Below are 19,644 nucleotides of genomic sequence, written 5' to 3' on the forward strand. Positions count from 1 at the left end.
TGACGCCTGCGTGTACACCCTGTTTCCGAAGCCACGCAACACGAATAAGATTGTCGCCAAATCGCACGGTCATTCACTGAAACCCGGCATCGCCAGAAAGTCCGCAACAATGACCCTCACACCACATCGCATTTCTCTCCTGCCACGCTTGTGTGGTTCTGGATACCATCAAGTAATCCTGGACTACTCGAAATTCCTCGCCAAGTACCACTGCCCCTACCGCGTCCAGGAGCGCACATCTCCTGTTAATTACACCGTCGAACCCCTCATGCCATCTCCCAATCTCCGCTGCCGCTGCCCCGAGACAGTTCGCATCCAGCGTCTCTCAGCGTTGCTACAAACCCACCATATTACAGTCGCTGTAGGTCGCCAGGATGGCTCCTCTTCTCCCCGCGGACGGTTGTAAAGAAGATGACAAAGACGCCCCGAATGTCTATGCCCAGCCTGGCTGCCCTCAGACCGTTTTAACGCGATAGTGTTGTAGCCCGAGTCTCAGAAAAGCCAATGTCGTCGGCGGCGTTGGCCGTGAGCGGAAAAATTCGTCACTGGCTTAGCTCAGCTATGCCAGGAGATACGTAGCGAGAGCTGCAGTTGCCCATGGCCACGCATGTTGTCGAGGTGTTTGTTAATTGTTACTGTAATGTAAAGAAGTGCAGACGTATTCGGTGAAGCACGTTGATTATTTATCTAATTGTTTTGACATAGATAAACAGTGGCCGATGATCGTTAAGGTAACACGCAGTTGTCTCAATGCTGCTACACAGTATTGATACCCCCTGGAGACCGACACTCGAACCGCGGCCGTAAGCGAAGGAAAATGAAAGGGAAATGGATCTTAAGGAACGGAAATTAGAGGTTTTTCGCAGAGGTCAAAGTGGAATAGCTTGCACAGGTCATGAAAGTGGGCTCTGCCGTGGTGGCCCAGTGATTAGGGTGCTCGCCTACTGATGTGGAGTTCCCGGGTTTGAACCCGACCGCGGCGGCGGTGTTTCGATGGAGCGAAACGCTAAGGCGCCCATGTGCTTTTAGATGTCAGTGCACGTTAAATATCTCAGGTGGTCGAAATTATTCCGGAGCCAACCACTATGACACCTCTTTTTTCCTTTCTTCTTTCACTCCCTTTTTATCCCCTCGCCTACGGCGCGGTTCAGGTGTCCGCCGATATGTGAGACAGCTACTGCGCAAATTCATTTTCCCCGAAACAAAATTTTCATGAAACGTCAGTGAACTTTGATGGGTCCAGCGGAACGCTAGGTGTGATCCATGCGACACCTGCCGTGGAGACTGACACTCGGACCGCGGCCGTAAGGAAAGGAAAATGAAATGGATATTGGTTTTAAGGAAAGGAAATTAAAAATGTCCCACCTGTCTCACATATCCCGGTGGACATCCGAACTTCGCTGTAAGGGAAGGAAGGTGAAATGAAGGTTGGTTTTAAGGAAAGGAAATTACACCTGTCTCACATATCTCGGTGGACACATCAACACGTATAAGCTAAGAAAAATGAAGTCGTGCGCCGCGCACGTGCTGCTTCTCTCTGGTTTCGCGCATGCGCGCTATTGACCTCCCAGGCTCACGACGAAATGCTCGACTGGGTAGCGTAGTGTAGCTCTCGCTACAAAATCTCAGAGGCATTAATAGATAGAGCCGAGTAGGAAATTGGACGAGATGAGGAATCGAACCAGGGCCTCCGGAGTGCGAGACGTGCACGATAACCTCTGCGCCACGCCTGCTCTTTTTTTTTCTTTATAGCATGGAAATTGTGCCCAAAAAAAAGTCTAAGCACGCTTACGCCAGAAAACACCAGGCCACGCCAGCTCAATGGTTTGGAATGAAAAAAGGCGCTTTTACTGAATACAGTGTTTTCTTAGAAGGGTGCTTTAGAGAAATGTACTGTGGTTTGTATTAGTAAATAGGAGCACGAAAATTACAGGAGTCGTAGGTAAGCGAGTAACAAAGCACGTTTCCGCAACTTTTTCCATCTTCGCTTGGCGCGCACGTAGCGCCATCAGGCGGCGCCCAAAAACCACTCCCTCCTCCTCATCCTCGCAATGTACGTCACTGCCCCAACAGATAGCGCGCGACGGCAGCGCTTCCCGCTCGTCTCGTTCGGGCGCAGTGTGGCCATGCGGACACGCAGGAATCACGCGGTGAGCGGCGAAAAACGCAGCGCACATCCAAGGCATCCAAGGCGCGTTCACCACGAAGCTTGAGGCTTGCTTCCCGTTCGTTCGGCGCGGAAGCTGTGCTGGCGTTCGTGGCATCGGGTTTGTCAAGAACGATGTGCCGACGAACTACGAGTGCAACTTCAGTAACGCGCGTTTCGCCAAGGCGCTTGGCAGCGCTTCTGCGTGGTTCGTGGCTCCGCGCGTCCGTTTCATCGTCCGTTTTACTTTCACTTTCGAATAAGAGACACATGGTACAGGAAAGATGATAACACAAAGGAGTGCCTTGCGGCTGGTTACAATCATCTTCACTACACTTGCCTTAAATAACAAATATCACTACATGGCATTTGCGGCCCCAAAAGACGACGCTTGTGTTGTTACGAGAACATTCTGCAAGAAACTGATCAAGGTGAAAGTCAAATGCAGATCCTGTGACCTGCACCTGTTTAATGATGTCTTCATATACAACGTGTTCATAATTATATTTTAAAGATCTTTCAAGAAAATGTACGCTGTACGCTAATGCCGCTTTTGCATGTTGGTAATGCGGCCAGGCAGACACGAATTGGGGTAATCATTGTCCCCGTAAAATCAGAAATTAACTAAAATTCATTAATTCACTTTTTATTGGCTAAAGTTAGCGTGCATGTTTATATTTGAAACTTGGAGGCAGTTGCTTTTGAGATCTATTCCATTTTGCACAATTTTATTAACGCGATTGTGTCCTGAGAAGCGCATGTCTAAAATTTCGTCCCAGTTAGTCTAATTACGCATGCCAGACGGCGGCTCTCAGCGTGAAGCGCCTCCCTCGTGTGACGCAGCTGTTGCGTATGGCACACCCCCTTGCAAGAGTGGGCAGCGAGTGGCATCGCGTCTTTCTACCGGCTGTAGATGCGATCGCTTAAAGAAATAGCTCTACCTTATCGCCGACTCAACACTGTTTCATCGGTTTCGATAACCACGGAAGAAAATGCTGGTCCAGAACGAAAAGTCATCCGTGTCGCCGCTCGCTGCACGATCTTGTAAGGTGGAGTACCACACGCAACAGCTGCGTCTTGCGAGGGAGGTGCTTCACGCCGAGAGCCGCTGTCTCGCAGGCGTAATTAGACGAATTGGGACGAAATTTTAGACGTGCCCATCTCAGGACACAGGCGCGTTACTAAAATTGTACAAATTGGAATAGCCCTCAAAAGCAACTACCTCCAAGTTCTCAATATAATCATGCACGCTAACTTCGCGCAATAAAAAGTTAATAATGAATTTTAGTTAATCACTACATATATGGGAACTGTTATTACCCCAATCTGTGTCCGCCTGGCGGCATTACTAACGTTGAAGAGTGGCATTAGCGTACGGCGTTTCACATTTAAAAAAAAATCAGTAAAATCTAATTTTGAACACGCTGCGTATGTAAACACACACACATATATATATATATATATATATATATATATATATATATATATATATGTATGTGTGTGTGTGTGTGTGTGTGTGTGTGTGTGTGTGTGTGTGTGTGTGTGTGTGTGTGTGTGTGTGTGTGTGTGTGTGTGTGTGTGTGTGTGTGTGTGTGTGTGTGTGTGTGTGTGTGTGTGTGTGTGTGTGTGTGTGTGTGTGTGTGTGTGTGTGTGTGTGTGTGTGTGTGTGTGTGTGTGTGTGTGTGTGTGTGTGTGTGTGTGTGTGTGTGTGTGTGTGTGTGTGTGTGTGTGTGTGTGTGTGTGTGTGTGTGTGTGTGTGTGTGTGTGTGTGTGTGTGTGTGTGTGTGTGTGTGTGTGTGTGTGTGTGTGTGTGTGTGTGTGTGTGTGTGTGTGTGTGTGTGTGTGTGGAAGCAATGAGGGGGAGTTTGCTGTCCCCACGCCCTGCAGACTTCGTCCTCTACAGTGCTCCCCGTCACTGGGTTTCACAAAACTTTACGCTCCTGGTGCAACTTTTCAGCGCTTGTAAATTTTGTGCGGGTTCAGGAGCTTTCAGCCGTTTGTGACAAACTTGGAGTAAACAAACGTACGGCGATGAATAGGCAGGTGGTTTTGTCTCGTTAAAAGACACTTTACTGCAAGTTTAGCAAAGGGCTTTCTAGGTGCATGGAATATAAATGTGCCGACGGCCGGTCCTAATGTAAATCTAGATATGGGATATGTACGGCGGAAATACACCCTCCGGCTGTGCATGGGTGGTGGTGGCGATAGATGTTTTATTAAAATAACAGTAAAAAGGAAGGAAAAGATTTTTGCTAGTCTCGGCATCTGCCATCAATACTGACGCACCTGAGCTGGGGCAGCGGAAATAAAGGATAGCAGGCAGAATGGAGAAATGAAATGAAAGAGGTGAGGGGACAGGAAGAGAGGATAGGGGGAGAAGTATTATGTACAAACTATTTACACAATAAGAAATGTGTCCTGGTTGTGCCCGTGATTAGTTCATTTTAGAGGAATTAAAACACACGCGCACAGCACTGTATTGGCTACAACTAGAGTGGGACGTCCAGTTATTAATCGTTCAAGGTAGAACTCGCGGAGTGTTCGGTCATTGCCTGTAACTACCTGACCGAGAACAGACGGGACGTCAAGCCCGTGTGTTCGAGGAATGCACAGAGGTTCACCAAAGGTGCAGTGGAAACACTTGAACACCTGCTCCTTCACAGTGCTGCGTTCGCCGATGCTCGTCGCTATATGCTCGCGACCTATAGGGCGCAGGGCATACTACTAGACTCCATCAAGACGCTACTGTGGCCACAGGGTAGTGCGCGCACTCGTGAACGAAATTTGGTGACCCTGTGCATGGGTTCGATATCGGTGGCGTGTGTTATTTAGAGCATCCTGTGGTATACTGATAGCGCATGTTTTAAACTGCATTTTCATGTATCGCTTATCAGCCACGCAAGCAGTCGTCGGCAGATCACATGTTCATCGGCCTATAAAAAGGCACTGTCTCAATAAACGTTTGTTCAGTTCCAGCCTGGCGTCCGTCTGATACACAACAGTTGGCGACGAGGCAGCGACGGCGATGGCCGTCGGCAGGATCGGCGAGTATCGTCTCGGCACGAACGCGTCATGGGACGAATACGTCGAGCGCCTGGAAATGTTCTGCGAAGCGAACCAGATAACGAAAGAAGAGCAGAAAAGAGCAGTCCTGTTGAGCAGCTGCGGCGAAGAAGTGTACGGGCTCATCGTAACTTTGGTGAAGCCAGAAAGACCGACAGCAGCAACCTACGAAGAAATCAAGACTGCCGTTCGCAAGCACATGCATCCAAAGCCTTCGGAGCTGTATGCAAGGTTTTTGTTCTACAGGCGAAACCAGGCTGCCGAGGAATCGGTTGCGGACTACGTCACGGCGCTTCGGAAGCTAGCCGAAGACTGCGGTTTTGGCAGCGCCCAACTCCCGTTGGACGTCATGATCGAAGGGGTTCAACAGCGACTTCTCGCAGAACACAGCCTTACGTTTAAGGTTGCGTATGACTTGGCCACAACTGCAGAAGCAACCGCTAAGCAACAGCGAGACATACGCAAACACGGTCGATACGAGACGGACTGCCAGGAAATGGTACAAGCAACCCGTGCGAAGCAAGACACCCCAGCGGAGGGGTCCAGCTGTTACCGGTGCAACGGTAAGCACGCTCCACATTTGTGCCACATGCTTCAACTGCAAAAGGGTTGGACATATAGCTAAGGCTTGTCGGTCGAAAGACGACAGTAGAACTGCTCGGAAGACAGCGTATGAGCAAAAGAAGAAAAGAGATAAGAGCAAGGGCGTGTACGAAATGAGTGCGTTGTTTTCCCTGTGCGAAGTGAATGAGCAAGAACAGAAGTTCATGGTTCAAGTAACGATTGAAGGGCAAGAAGTTCCGATGGAGGTTGATTCTGGCGCATCGTGCTCAATTGTGAGTGAAGATACGTTCAGGGTTGTTGAAAGGAATCACGGTAAAATACCACTGCAAGATTCTGGAACAATTATCGTAACCTGGTCAAAGGAGGCGTTACCCGTGCTGGGTCAAGCAAGTGTCTTGGTGGAATTCAAAGGCAGGAAGGCAAAGCTACCTTTGCTCGTAGTACAGAAGCAAGGCAACAGCCTGATTGGGAGAAACTGGTTTAACCCGTTAGGTATTGGCTTGCGGGGTATACAGCAAGTAAACGTGGAGGACGTGCCTTCGCGATTTCCCGAGGTGTTTCGCAGAGACCTTCCTGGCTTCAACGGACCGCCAGTTCACATCGAACTGAAAGATGACGCCCAACCGGTGTTCCTCAAAAGTCGACCAGTTCCATTGGCCCTCAAGGACGACGTGGCCAACGAAGTGGACCGCTTGGTGCAACAAGGTGTATGGGAGCCCGTCAGCTACTCCAACTGGGCAACACCACTGGTAGTGGTAAGAAAGAAAGATGGAACTTTACGTCTTTGCGGCGACTATCGCAGTACCGTAAACAAAGCTATTAAGAGCAGTGGATACCCCTTGCCCACTACAACGGAAATGCTCACAGCTCTAAGTTCAAGCAAGTTTTTTACCAAGTTGGATCTAGCCCAAGCTTATCAGCAGCTTACGCTAGACGACGAGACGGCTGAGGTGCTCACAGTTAACACGATAAAGGGACTGTACAAGGTTAAGCGGCTGCCGTTTGGCATTTCGGTCGCACCTTGGGTTTTTCAACGAGTCATCGACACGCTGTTAGCGGGCGTTCCCGGAGTGAAAGCTTATCTGGATGACATATTAATTTCTGGATGTAACGCCGAAGAGCACGCCGAGAGATTAGAGACTGTGCTATCGCGTCTGCAGAAGGCACAGCTACGAGTAAACAAGGACAAGTGTGAATTTAACCAGACGAGCATCGAATTCTTGGGACACAGGATTGATGACTCAGGAGTACATCCCAGCCGAAGCAAGACGGACGCCATCCAGCAAGCGCCTGCGCCCGCAAGCAAAAAGGAGCTGCAAGCCTTTTTGGGATTGCTGAATTTCTACAGCAGTTTCCTCAAGGGCAGGACGGAAGCGGCCGAACCGCTTTATCGACTGCTAGACCGTGACCACGAATGGAAGTGGACAGGTGAGCATCAGCGGGCTTTTGAGAGACTGAAAAATTTACTCAGCTCAGACGCCGTACTTGTGCCCTACGATTGCAAGCGTCCTTTAATTTTGTGCTGCGACGCATCGCCTGTGGGGGTGGGGGCAGTGCTAGCCCATCGTGCGGATGACGGGAAGGAGCAGCCCATAGCTTATGCTTCTCGCACTCTTGGCGTCAGTGAACGCAACTATGCTCAGATTGATAGAGAGGGTTTGGCTGTGGTCTTTGGCGTAAAAAAGTTCCACCAGTACCTAGCTGGGCGAGAATTTACAGTGATAACAGACCACAAGCCGTTACTCGGCCTGTTTAACACGGACAAGCGAGTGCCCGAAGTTGTGTCACCCAGAATGCTGCGTTGGATTTTACTGTTGTCTGCGTATAACTACCACCTTGAGTACAGACGAGGCCAAGACAACTCCAACGCCGATGCACTCAGTCGTCTACCAGCCCCGGGAGACGAGGACGAGCCAAGACCGCCTGGGGACGTGCTCTTGTTGGAAGCGGTCGACTTCGCACCGCTGCAAGCGGCGGACATTGCTGCGCTGATCAAAAAGGACTCGGTTCTATCCCGGGTAAAGGAATGGCTACTCAGTGGCTGGCCGTCAACACAAGTGGACAGCAAGTTTGCGCCTTATGAGGTGAGACGGTCGGAGTTGTCATTGCATCGTGATTGCATACTGTGGGGGAATCGCGTCATAATTCCAACCGCAGCAAGAGAGAATGTGCTGCAACTCCTGCATGCAAATCATCCAGGGATGAGTGCCATGAAAGCATCAGCTAGAGGGCTCATGTGGTGGCCGAAGATGGACCACGAAATTGAGGAGTTTGTTCGGCACTGTCATCCGTGCCAGAATAACCGGCAAAGTGATGCCAAGGCTCCAGTGCATTTTTGGATCAAGCCAGATCAGCCTTGGAGTCGACTGCACATTGATTTCGCTGGCCCAGTCAAAGGAGACGTTTTCTTAGTCGTGGTAGACGCGTACAGCAATTGGGCTGAAGTCGAAATCATGCCATCCATGAAAGCTACGGCTGTCGTCAACAGCTTAAGGAAGATGTTTGCGACACATGGTGTACCGGACGTTATCGTTTCAGATAACGGCACAGCTTTCACTAGCACAGAGTTGCAAATGTTTTTGAAGTGTAATGGCGTGCGTGCAATTTTCACTGCACCTTATCATCCAGCCAGCAATGGTAGGGCGGAGAGGATGGTAAGAGAAGTTAAAGAAGCATTGAAGAAGCAGCAGGAAGGTTCGACACAGTGCAAGATTTCCCGGTTTCTGTTTAAGCAACACACGACGCCACATTCGGTCACGGGAAAATCGCCAGCAGAGTTAATGTTCGGACGAAGACTGAGGTCAGCGTTAGACAGACTCCATCCGGACCGGCAACACGCGCCTGAGTTACAACGGAGACTAAGAGGTTTCGTGTCGGTGACGCGGTCTACGCTAAAAGCTTTTGCCCAGGTCCAAGGTGGAAGGCTGCCAGTGTTGTGGCAGTCAGAGGTCCGGTGTCGTACGTGGTACAGCTAAACAACGGCGAGCGTCATCACAGGCACCGCAACCAGTTGAGGAGCGCCTGGACGCGGCTCGTAGTTGACCCAGTCACAAGTGAGGACTACCACGTCAGGCTTCCTCCTACAGCCAGGCAGCCACAGCCGCTGTCTGCTAGCCCAGAAGCAACCCCTGGGGCGAGTCCAGGCCAAGCCACCCAAGTACCGGTCGAGCCGCGAAGATCAACGCGTGTTCGACGGCCTGTCCTGCGTTATGGCATTAATGGCTAGCTAGTCCGTTTTGGATTGTGCAAATCTTAGGAGAAAGGAGTGTGGTATACTGATAGCGCATGTTTTAAACTGCATTTTCATGTATCGCTTATCAGCCACGCAAGCAGTCGTCGGCAGATCACATGTTCATCGGCCTATAAAAAGGCACTGTCTCAATAAACGTTTGTTCAGTTCCAGCCTGGCGTCCGTCTGATACACAACACATCCTAAATCACTTGAGAAAGGACTCTCACCTGAAGACACTTTGTGTAACTTGGCGTACTGCTCTGAAGCTTAACTCCGCAGATACAGCGCGTTGAAGACGCGGGCATTCTCCTGAAAAAGCCAAAATCACAAGTGGTCATATCGCAAATCAAGCGCATGCGCGTCGCATTTAGGCATTTAGTGAGAATGCTTTGAGGTTTATTATAGGTGACGCCAAAGCGCTGCAAGATTTAAAACACAGGGCTAAGCTCTAGAAACCGCCTTTTATCTATATATTTCTGCTTCCTTAGCCTGCACTAATCAATTTCGAACATACTGCCGCCAATATTTGCAGTGTTTGTTCGTTTTTCAAATCTGCCGCGACACCACCTTATCGCTTTGTTTGCGACACAAGACGCGGCTAGATTTATCTCGATTGATCGCAGCCAGGCACAGCTGATTCTACCTTGTTCCGGAATGTTCTAGTAACTTTGCGCCCTTTATCTCGAATGTTCGCTATCAGCTTTAAATTGAGCACGGCCGACAGCGGCGGGCATTCTGTTCGACGACCGCCGAGCACGCTTGTCGCTTCGCCGCCGCCGAGTGATTCAGTCCATTTTGGGTGCAAGTCAGCCCCATAAACTGTTCTTTTAGAAGATCCTTTCGTCCGTCTTCATCGCTGCTTCGACTGCCGTCACCACTACGTGACATCTGGTGGAGGTGCGGGGTAGCCTTCCATGTTCCGGACGCCCCCTTCAAGTCGTGAAGCCAGCCCTGAGCGCTTCGCACCTGAGGACGAGCCAGCAGCTCAGCGAGCCAGCCGACGTCTCCAGGGAGAGGAGCCTGAGTTCGGGAAACTGCCGGACCGCACCAGACAGCGAAAAGACGCGGCTACGAGCACCGCAACCTCACCGAAGATGTCGACACCGATCATACTGCAGCAGCCGCGGGTGCCGCCAACATTCAATGGATCCCTAGGCGAAGACCCTGAAGAATGGTTGGACCAATTTGAGCGCGTGGCGTCATTCAACAAGTGGGATGATGCGGCAAAGATTGGACACGTTTTTTTCTCATTGGATGGCTCCGCACGCACGTGGTACGAAAACTACGAGTCGTCCCTTACGACATGGGAGCTATTCAAGAGAGAACTATTGAAGGTATTCACCAGTGTCGTCAGGAAAGAAAGAGCCGAACGACTCCTCGAGTCCAGGATTCAGCTTCCGAATGAGCCCGTCCGCAGTTACGTCGAGGAGATGAAGCGCCTATTTCGCCGCGCCGATCCCGGGATGACCGAGGAAAAGAAAGTTCAGTTTTTAATGCGCGGCGTAAAAGAACAACTCTTTGCAAGCCTCGTCCGCCAGCCGCCAAAAACAGTCGAGGAGTTTATGCAAGAAGCACGCACGATTGAGAATACCCTCGACGTTCGAGCTCGGCGGTACAATCGCCCTTCCTCTGCCTGTGCAATCCGTTCGGACACGCCGGCCACCACCAGCGACAGCTTGCGGGAAGTTATCCGCGAAATCGTCCGAGAGGAGCTACGCCGATTACTGCCATCTTCCCCACAGCCACAAGCAGCGACTCTGATGGATGTGGTACGGGAAGAAGTGCAACAGGCACTTGGCACCTCGACGGCCACAGAACCCCAGGCCATGACATACGCCGCTGCAGTATGTACTGCTCAGCCCCAGCGACAACCCTCACGTCCTCCCCGAGATGAGCCAATCGTTCCACAACGCCGCCTCCCAGCCCCCGCCCGCCCAGCCTATGACCGACGCTCAAGCCCCAGGAAATGCGACGCCTGGAGGACTTCCGACAACCGGCCGTTGTGCTTCCATTGCGGTGAGGCCGGCCATATTCTTCGTCACTGCCCGTACCGACGTATTGGTCTTCGAGGATTTGCCGCTAACGCCCCACGACCACGCTTCGGACAACGTCCGCACGAAATCGACGAGTACCTGCGTCAATAAGAGTACACGCCGAACCGCTTTTCGCGCTCACCATCGCCGTCAACCTCGCGCTTTGCGTCGCCACGCCGCAGCTACGCAGCCGCGGTACGAGGAAGGTCGCCCAGCCCCCGTAGGGGAAACTAAAGGCAGCAACCTCTGGAGGTGAGGTTGCTCACGAGCTAAATGCCGAAGATCCTCCACCTACCACGCCCCATGAAGACGCTGCACCCGCGACGCCGCATGAAGAACCGACACTCGCTGCACCGACGCCGCACACAATGAGAACCTCGACCACGACGCAAGCTACCTTGAAATCGACGCCGCCACCCAGAGGAGCTTCGACCACACGCCCAACCCGTGACTCGCATACGCGACGAAGCCGTGACCCGACACCGAGAGCGACATGCAATGCAAGAGCCAGGACCTCCGACTTAGAAGGGACTATCGGCGGCCGGAAAGTTACTGCTCTAGTCGACACAGGAGCCGATTACTTGGTGATGAATGGAACATTCGCTGCGCATCTGAGAAAAGTCACAACGGCTTGGGACGGCCCACAAATTCGCACCGCTGGGGGCCACCTCATTACGCCATCAGGACGATGCACAGCGCGAGTGACTGTCAAAGGACATACCTATCCTGCGACCTTTGTTGTGCTACCGCAATGCTCCCGCTCTTGGGTATGGATTTCCTTAATGAGCATCAGGCGATCATCGACCTGCGATCCAAGCTGATCACGATTTCGACGGACGAAGACATCGCTTCGATGAAAACTCGGGAAAATCACGTTGCCTTAAGTGTCCTGGAGGAAGAAGTGAGCGTCCCACCCCGTTCAAGCGTTATCGTGACCGTAGGCGCCACGAAAGCCATAAACACTGAAGCCATCATCGAGGGGAACATGCAGTTGCTACTAGACCGAGGAATCAGCATCGCAAGAGGCATCGCACATTTCCGCAATGGCCAGGCCGAAGTACTGCTGACTAACTTCAGCGAAGAATACCGGCATATTAACAGAGGAACGACGATTGCTTTCTACGACGAAATATCTGACGTACGAGATTCCTTCGCCCTCTCCGACCCCTCCGCAGAAGATCCGCCTGACCAAGAGAACTCGCCCACTTTCGACATCAACCCAGCCCTGCACCGGAACAGACAAGACCAGATCCGCAATCTGCTTCAAAACTACAGTGAGTGCTTTTCGACATCGCCGAAGGTGCGACAGACGCCAATTGCCAAGCATCGCATTATAACGGATCAACACGTCCGACCTCTCCGTCAAAGCCCCTACCGTGTGTCTCCGCGAGAACGACAAGCCATCCGGGACCAAGTCGAAGAAATGCTTCGCGACGACGTCATCCAGCCTTCAAACAGCCCATGGGCGGCACCGGTTGTTCTAGTGAGAAAGAAAGACGGCGCACTTCGATTCTGCGTGGATTACCGCCGCTTGAACAACATAACAAAGAAGGACGTCTACCCCCTCCCCCGCATCGACGACACACTGGACCGCCTCTGCAACGCCAAATATTTCTCATCGATGGACCTCAAGAGCGGCTACTGGCAAATTGAGGTCGACGAAAGAGATCGCGAGAAGGCAGCATTCATAACTCCGGATGGGTTGTTTGAGTTCAAGGTGATGCCATTTGGTCTCTGTTCCGCACCAGCGACGTTTCAGCGAGTAATGGATACAGTGCTGGCAGGCCTGAAGTGGCAGATTTGTCTGGTATATTTAGATGACGTCGTTGTCTTCGCCTCGAACTTTGAAGAGCACCTCAAAAGACTTCGAACAGTACTAGACGCAATCAAGTCGTCTGGCCTAACCCTGAAAGCAGAGAAATGCCACTTTGCCTACGAAGAGCTGCTGTTTCTAGGCCACATCGTTAGCAAGGAAGGAGTACGCCCAGACCCGCAGAAAACAGCTGCTATTGAACAGTTTCAACCGCCGGCCGATAAGAAAGCAGTGCGCAGATTTCTCGGACTATGCGCATATTACCGACGATTTGTGAAAAACTTTTCGCGCATCGCCGAGCCCCTGACCCAACTGACGAAGGCAGACGTGCCGTTTAAATGGGAAGCGCCGCAAGCAGAAGCCTTCAAGGAACTTAAGCGTCGTTAAGTCCCCACCGATCCTTGCGCATTTTGATGAAAACGCTGATACTGAAGTTCATACCGACGCAAGCAGCGTGGGACTAGGCGCCGTTCTCGTTCAAAAAAGTGACGGGCTGGAGAAGGTCATCGCATACGCTAGCCGTTCCCTTTCCAAGGCCGAGGCTAACTATTCGACCACTGAGAAGGAGTGCCTTGCCATCATCTGGGCTACGTCGAAATTCCGCCCCTACCTCTACGGACGGCCGTTCAAGGTGGTCAGCAATCACCACGTGCTCTGCTGGCTTGCCAATTTGAAGGATCCCTCTGGCCGACTCGCTCGATGGAGTCTGCGTCTCCAGGAGTTTGACGTCACCGTCATTTACAAGTCCGGACGCAAGCACACTGACGCCGATTGCCTCTCACGAGCCCCTGTAGATGCACCGCCGCTGGACGACGATGAGGACGCCTTCCTGGGACCCATCAGCGCAAGCTCTTTTGCTCAGCAGCAACACTCGGACCCCAACCTAAAACTCCTCATCGAGTACCTGGAAGGCAAAGTTTCTTCACCCCCCGCTTCATTCTAGCGAAGACTGTCTCCTTTCTGTGTGCAGAATGAGGTCCTTGTGAAGAACTTTACAGCGAACAAAACAGCCTACCTCCTTGTTGTACCTACTTGTCTCCGCGAAGAAATTCTACAGGCTTCACACGACGAGCCGACAGCTGGACATCTCGGGTTTACTCGCACCCTCCGCCGCATTCAAGACAAGTATTACTGGCCCCGACTGTCTGCCGATGTCGCACACTATGTGAAAACATGCCGAGATTGTCAGCGACGAAAGACTCCTCCCACACGACCAGCAGGATTTCTGAACCCCATTGAACCTCCCGCAAGACCCTTTCAGCAGATTGGCATGGACTTGCTTGGCCCTTTTCCAACGTCAACATCTGGAAATAAGTGGATCATCATAGCGACCGACTACCTGACCCGCTTCGCCGAGGCGAAAGCCCTACCGAACGGAACAGCAGCAGAAGTGGCCAAATTTTTCGTGGAGTGCATTCTTCTTCGACACGGCGCCCCCGATGTGCTCATCACGGACAGAGGAACATCATTTACGGCGGAAGTCACGCAAGCCATCCTGCGCTACAGCCAAACCAGCCACCGGAGGACAACTGCATACCATCCGAACCAACGGACTGACCGAGCGCCTGAACAAAACCATCGCCGATATGCTCGCTATGTATGTCGATGCCGAACATAAAACCTGGGATGTCATCCTGCCTTACATCGTCTTCGCCTACAGCACCGCAGTGCAGGAGACCACCCAGATGACGCCTTTTAGGCTCGTCCATGGCAGGGATGCCACGACCACGCTAGACGCCATGCTGCCCAACGTTACAGAAGAAGAGAACGTCGACGTTGCCGCCTACCTTCAACACGCAGAAGAAGCTCGAAGGCTTGCCCGATTACGGATCAAAGATCAGCAGCGGTCCGACGCCAGACGCTACAACCTACGAAGAGACCAAGTCTGGGTGTGGACGCCCATTCGCCGCCGTGGATTGAGTGAAAAGCTTTTGCGCCGCTATTTCGGCCCGTACAAGGTTCTTCGTCGGCTGGGTGAACTGGATTATGAAGTCATCCCTGACGCAATGACTGCATCCCAGCGACGCCGTGTACGACCAGAAGTTGTTCATGTAGTCCGTCTGAAGCCGTATTATGCGCGCTAAAGGCCGCTGCATTTCAATGCTCTATTTTCGCAAGATCCCTTTTTTTCCCCTACTAGTCGCATTATTTGTTTTAATGCATCGGGTCGATGCTTCTTTGAGAGGGGAGTAATGCCGCCAATATTTGCAGTGTTTGTTCGTTTTTCAAATCTGCCGCGACACCACCTTATCGCTTTGTTTGCGACGCAAGACGCGACTAGATTTATATCGATTGATCGCAGCCAGGCAAATCTGATTCTACGTTCTTCCGGAATGTTCTAGTAACTTTGCGCCCTTTATCTCGAATGTTCGCTATCAGCTTTAAATTGAGCACGGCCGACAGCGGCGGGCATTCTGTTCGACGACCGCCGAGCACGCTTGTCGCTTCGCCGCCGCCGAGTGATTCAGTCCATTTTGGGTGCAAGTCAGCCCAATAAACAGTTCTTTTAGAAGACTCCTTTCGTCCGTCTTCATCGCTGCTTCGACTGCCGTCACCACTACGTGACAATACTATCCCGTAGGCAAACATCAATGAGTTCAAGCATATTTTCCAAGTTGATTAATCCATCTGACTTCCAACTGATCTTAATAATGTTTTAATTCTTTAAGTATGTGCTCTAGCACTCTAGATGCAAACGAATTGCACGTCCTCGGCAAAGTGTACACCGCTTTTTAAATCCTCTGAAATATTATAAGCTTCTGCTTCGTCTCTATAGACGCTGCTTTGATGCTCTTCAAATCCGAAAAAATTTACGGAGGCACTTAAACTCCGCTTTAAGGGTATGACGCGATAGCGTGGTGGGTGAAGTTTTATATATGCAGAAGGTCAGCCTCTACTTTACATTCATACATCCATAGAAGTCGTTGTGCCCCTCCTGGCGCTGTGGTGCACTGGTTAAGCAATTCGCTGCCGGCATTGTTCTGGCGGCAGGTATTCCATGTGTAAACTGCAGGAACTGAAGTGATTTCGCTACGAAAGTGGTTGAATTAAACTTGTAAGTAGAGAGTTCAAGGTAGTGTTGCGGTTATTAGCGGAATGCACTTTGGTGCATATCATGCCAGATTTTGTTAACCTACGGCGACGTTGATCAGCAGGCTCTGTGATTCATAATAACCTCACTCACTGCCCACTTCATTACTCAGCCATTTCAATGTGTTCCCTTTCTTCTACCGAGAGGGGGAGTGCACTAATCTTTCACTTGATCACGGGTAATTTTCTGGGGTGATGCGCCTTTTGCAGGTTGAGAAGGTTTCATAACGGTGCACAGTTAGGAATTGACGGAACTGAGTCCCTCGACTACGTAATCTAAGGATTGCACTAATCTTTCACTTGATCAGGGGTAATTTTCTGGGGTGATGCGCCTTTTGCAGGTTGAGAAGGTTTCATAACGGTGCACAGTTAGGAATTGACGGAACTGAGACCCTCGACTACGTAATCTAAGGATTGCGATAGGAATTTGACAAGGCTATACAAGCGTCGCACTGCCTTGATAATTACATTAAATAATCTTTTCAAGTTGTCCAAAAGAGCTACATTTTTAGCTATAGACAGTATGATCTTTCCTGCAGGCTGTGCTCATCTTCACTGAAGAGCAAGAAGAAGAACGCCCTGTAAGAATTACTTGAGGAGAAGAAGAAGAAGAAGAAGAAAAGGAAGAAGAAGAAGAAGAAGAAGAAGAAGAAGAAGAAGAAGAAGAAGAAGAAGAAGAAGAAGAAGAAGAAGAAGAAGAAGAAGAAGAACAATTGCGCCACGTGCAGGAACGCAAGGGACAAACAAACGGCTTTTTGTCGTATGAGGTAAGAACGCCTTTTTTTATTCCCTCAACAGTCTTTCGCCAGCAACTTCCACGCATAGCACCTTAACGCGTACATCCCATCGGTGGTTTTTCTGCGGCGCACTGCTTGTGCATCAGCTCACGGAGAGCAATCCAACGCTGCTTGTTACGGCGCAGAAATATAGGTGCTTGTTTTAAGCCTTTGACATACTCGCCTAGTCTTAAGGCTATGTGCTTTTGTTTTCTCCACTAACAATGAGTTCTAGTGGTCTAGGTGTAGTCAAACTAACTAAAAATTGGTGTAGATGTACAATCACATGCACCTGCAGAATTTAAAACAGAATTTAGACGCTTCAGTGAATATATCACCAATTGGTGTGGTGTTGGCTAGTGTGACAAAAGCTTAAGAAGGTAGTTTTCAATTTAGAAACTTCAGTGAAGATTGATTTTCTAAACAGCTTGTTCAGCAGAGCAGGACCGGTGGCTTGGCTTTTCGCTGAGAGGTCACAACGCTGAGCATTGCGCGTCATTTTTTCGATATGGAAGACAATCACAGGCATCAGAAGCATAAGTAGCGTATATATATGTCTTCTTAAGGACTGTAGTGCTCTCGCGTCAGATGGACGTTTTAAGTTTGTGAGCTCAAGAGGAGGGAGAAAGGAGTGTAACACGCAAATAGCAACAAGGGATAAAAATTGAAAAAAAAATAAAGATGGGGGTGCGGGGAGCAGACAGGGACAATATTGGGGGAGGAAGCAAAAAAATAGAAATAAAAGAAAACCTGGAGGAAAACTAGTATATTAAGGAAGGGTGCGGTACAAAAGGAGATGGCGAAACGAGAGAAAGGGAGAGGAAGACGGTGCGGGGGACATGGGCAGCACGGCAACCACAGGCGTACGGAAGCAAAACGTGCAAACAAAACACACAAACAAAATGCACAAACACAAAGGGCGCCGCTGCAGATGCGTGGCCAAAGAGGAGCCGCTGCGCAAATGACGCTGGCAGTGACGAACAGGCCAAACCAGGCGCCTTTTGGGGGTCTCACTGATTTCCGGTGAGCCGAGGGCTATAACGTTAAGGAAGGAGTGGGCTGCGTTAATGAGCACATGTCTAAGAACTTACTCACGGGGTCTGGGTTTCACTGAACGGTGCACCCCTCTCCGTGGGTGGGTCGTTGAACCGACCTCGCCGGGAATACTTGTTTTTAGGGGAGGAGGGCTGGGCTAGCTGTGTGCAAAGATATCAAATTGTCGGAAAATGTAAGGAAAGAACGTCAAAAGCTTATCAATACTGCACGAGGCAGGATAGTGTAAGTAAGGAGGGGTATGATTGCTTGGGATATACACTAGGAGTTATAAAAGGTATATCTGAGTTAGCCAATTAACGAGAAGTGTAGTATTAATTCGTTTGGAGGTCGTGAATAAAAGAAAGGGTACCAGGCTTTTGGTTAAGACCTTCATTCAAGAAGGTCTCATCAAACATTATTTACTTTCTTGAATGCACTTTGTGTAACCAGCAATACATAGGACAAACTCTGCATTCCGCATTCGATTTAACAATCACCGCGCACACGCCAAGTCTCTCCCAAACCTTCCCCTATCCAAGCAAGTAAACGCAGAAGGACACCCATTTGACCAACTAAAAGTAACAAATATATTCAAGGGGCATTCAAAAACAGGCGAGAACGTGTACAGCGTGAATCTTATATTATCCACAAGTTTAATACTATTCAAGAAGGTCTTAACGAAAAGCCTGGTACTCTTTCTTTTATTCACGACCTCCAAACAAAATAATACTACACTTCTCGTTAAATGGCTAACTCAGATATACCTTTCATAACTCCTAGTGTATATCCCAAGCAATCGTACCCCTCCTTACTTACACTATCCTGCCTCGTGCAGTATTGATAAGCTTTTGACGTTATTTCCTTACATTTTCCGACAATTTGATATCTTTGCACACAGCTAGCCCAGCCCTCCTCCCCTAAAAACAAGTATTCCCGGCGAGGTCGGTTCAACGACCCACCCACGGAGAGGGGTGCACCGTTCAGTGAAACCCAGACCCCGTGAGTAAGTTCTTAGACATGTGCTCGTTAACGTAGCCCACTCCTTCCTTAACGTTCTAGCTCTCGGCTCACCGGAAATCAGTGAGACCCCCAAAAGGCGCCTGGTTTGGCCTGTTCGTCACTGCCAGTGTGATTTGCGCAGTGGCTCCTCTTTGGCCACGCATCTGCAGCGGCGCCCTTTGTGTTTGTGCATTTTGTTTGCGTGTTTTGTTTGCACGTTTTGCTTTCGTACGCCTGTGGTTGCCGTGCTGCCCATGTCCCCCGCACCGTCTTCCTCTCCCTTTCTCTCGTTTAGCCATCTCCTTTTGTACCCCACCCTTCCTTACTATACTAGTTTTCCTCTTTTCTTTTTCTTTTTTTTCTATTTTTTTCTTCCTCCCCGAATATTGTCCCTGTCTGCTCTCCGCACCCCCATCTTTATTTTTAATTTTTTCTCAATTTTTTGAACCGTTGTTGCTATTTGCGTGTTACACTCCTTTCTCACTCCTCTTGAGCTCACATACTTAAAACGTCCATCTGACGCGAGACCACTACAGTCCTGAAGAAGACCGCACCGCGGTCGAAACGTTGATAAATAAAAGTGTCTTTGTAGAAGTGCCCACTTCTCTTAAATCTTTATTCTGCGGAGCCAACGCAACCTACGTTCGTAACACACACACACACACACACACACACACACGCACACGCACACACACACACACACACACACACACACACACACACACACACACACACACACACACACGCACGCGCACACACACACACACACACACACACACACACACACACACACACACACACACACACACACACACACACACACACACACACACACACACACACACACACACACACACACACACACACACATATATATATATATATATATTAAA

General features: G+C 50.2%; 2 protein-coding genes across 2 annotated transcripts in view; both read left to right on the forward strand.

The window, feature by feature from the left end:
• The first annotated feature begins 5,171 nt into the window (after positions 1–5,171).
• Positions 5,172–9,003, forward strand: LOC144095670 (uncharacterized). The gene is made up of 3 exons (XM_077629339.1): positions 5,172–5,708; positions 6,289–6,528; positions 8,860–9,003. The coding sequence occupies exons 1-3, from the start codon at positions 5,172–5,174 to the stop codon at positions 9,001–9,003; spliced, it is 921 nt and encodes a 306-aa protein (XP_077485465.1).
• A 7,615-nt stretch (positions 9,004–16,618) lies between these two features.
• The window catches only part of LOC144095149 (scoloptoxin SSD976-like), a 75,789-nt gene continuing 72,763 nt past the window's right edge, over positions 16,619–19,644 (forward strand). Inside the window, exon 1 of the mRNA XM_077628945.1 lies at positions 16,619–16,708. The gene's annotated coding sequence lies outside the window, so the exon portion shown is untranslated. The remainder of the gene's footprint in view (positions 16,709–19,644) is intronic.

The sequence above is a fragment of the Amblyomma americanum genome, chromosome 6 (assembly GCF_052857255.1).
Source record: "Amblyomma americanum isolate KBUSLIRL-KWMA chromosome 6, ASM5285725v1, whole genome shotgun sequence".
In the NCBI taxonomy this organism is placed as follows: Eukaryota; Metazoa; Arthropoda; class Arachnida; order Ixodida; family Ixodidae; genus Amblyomma; species Amblyomma americanum.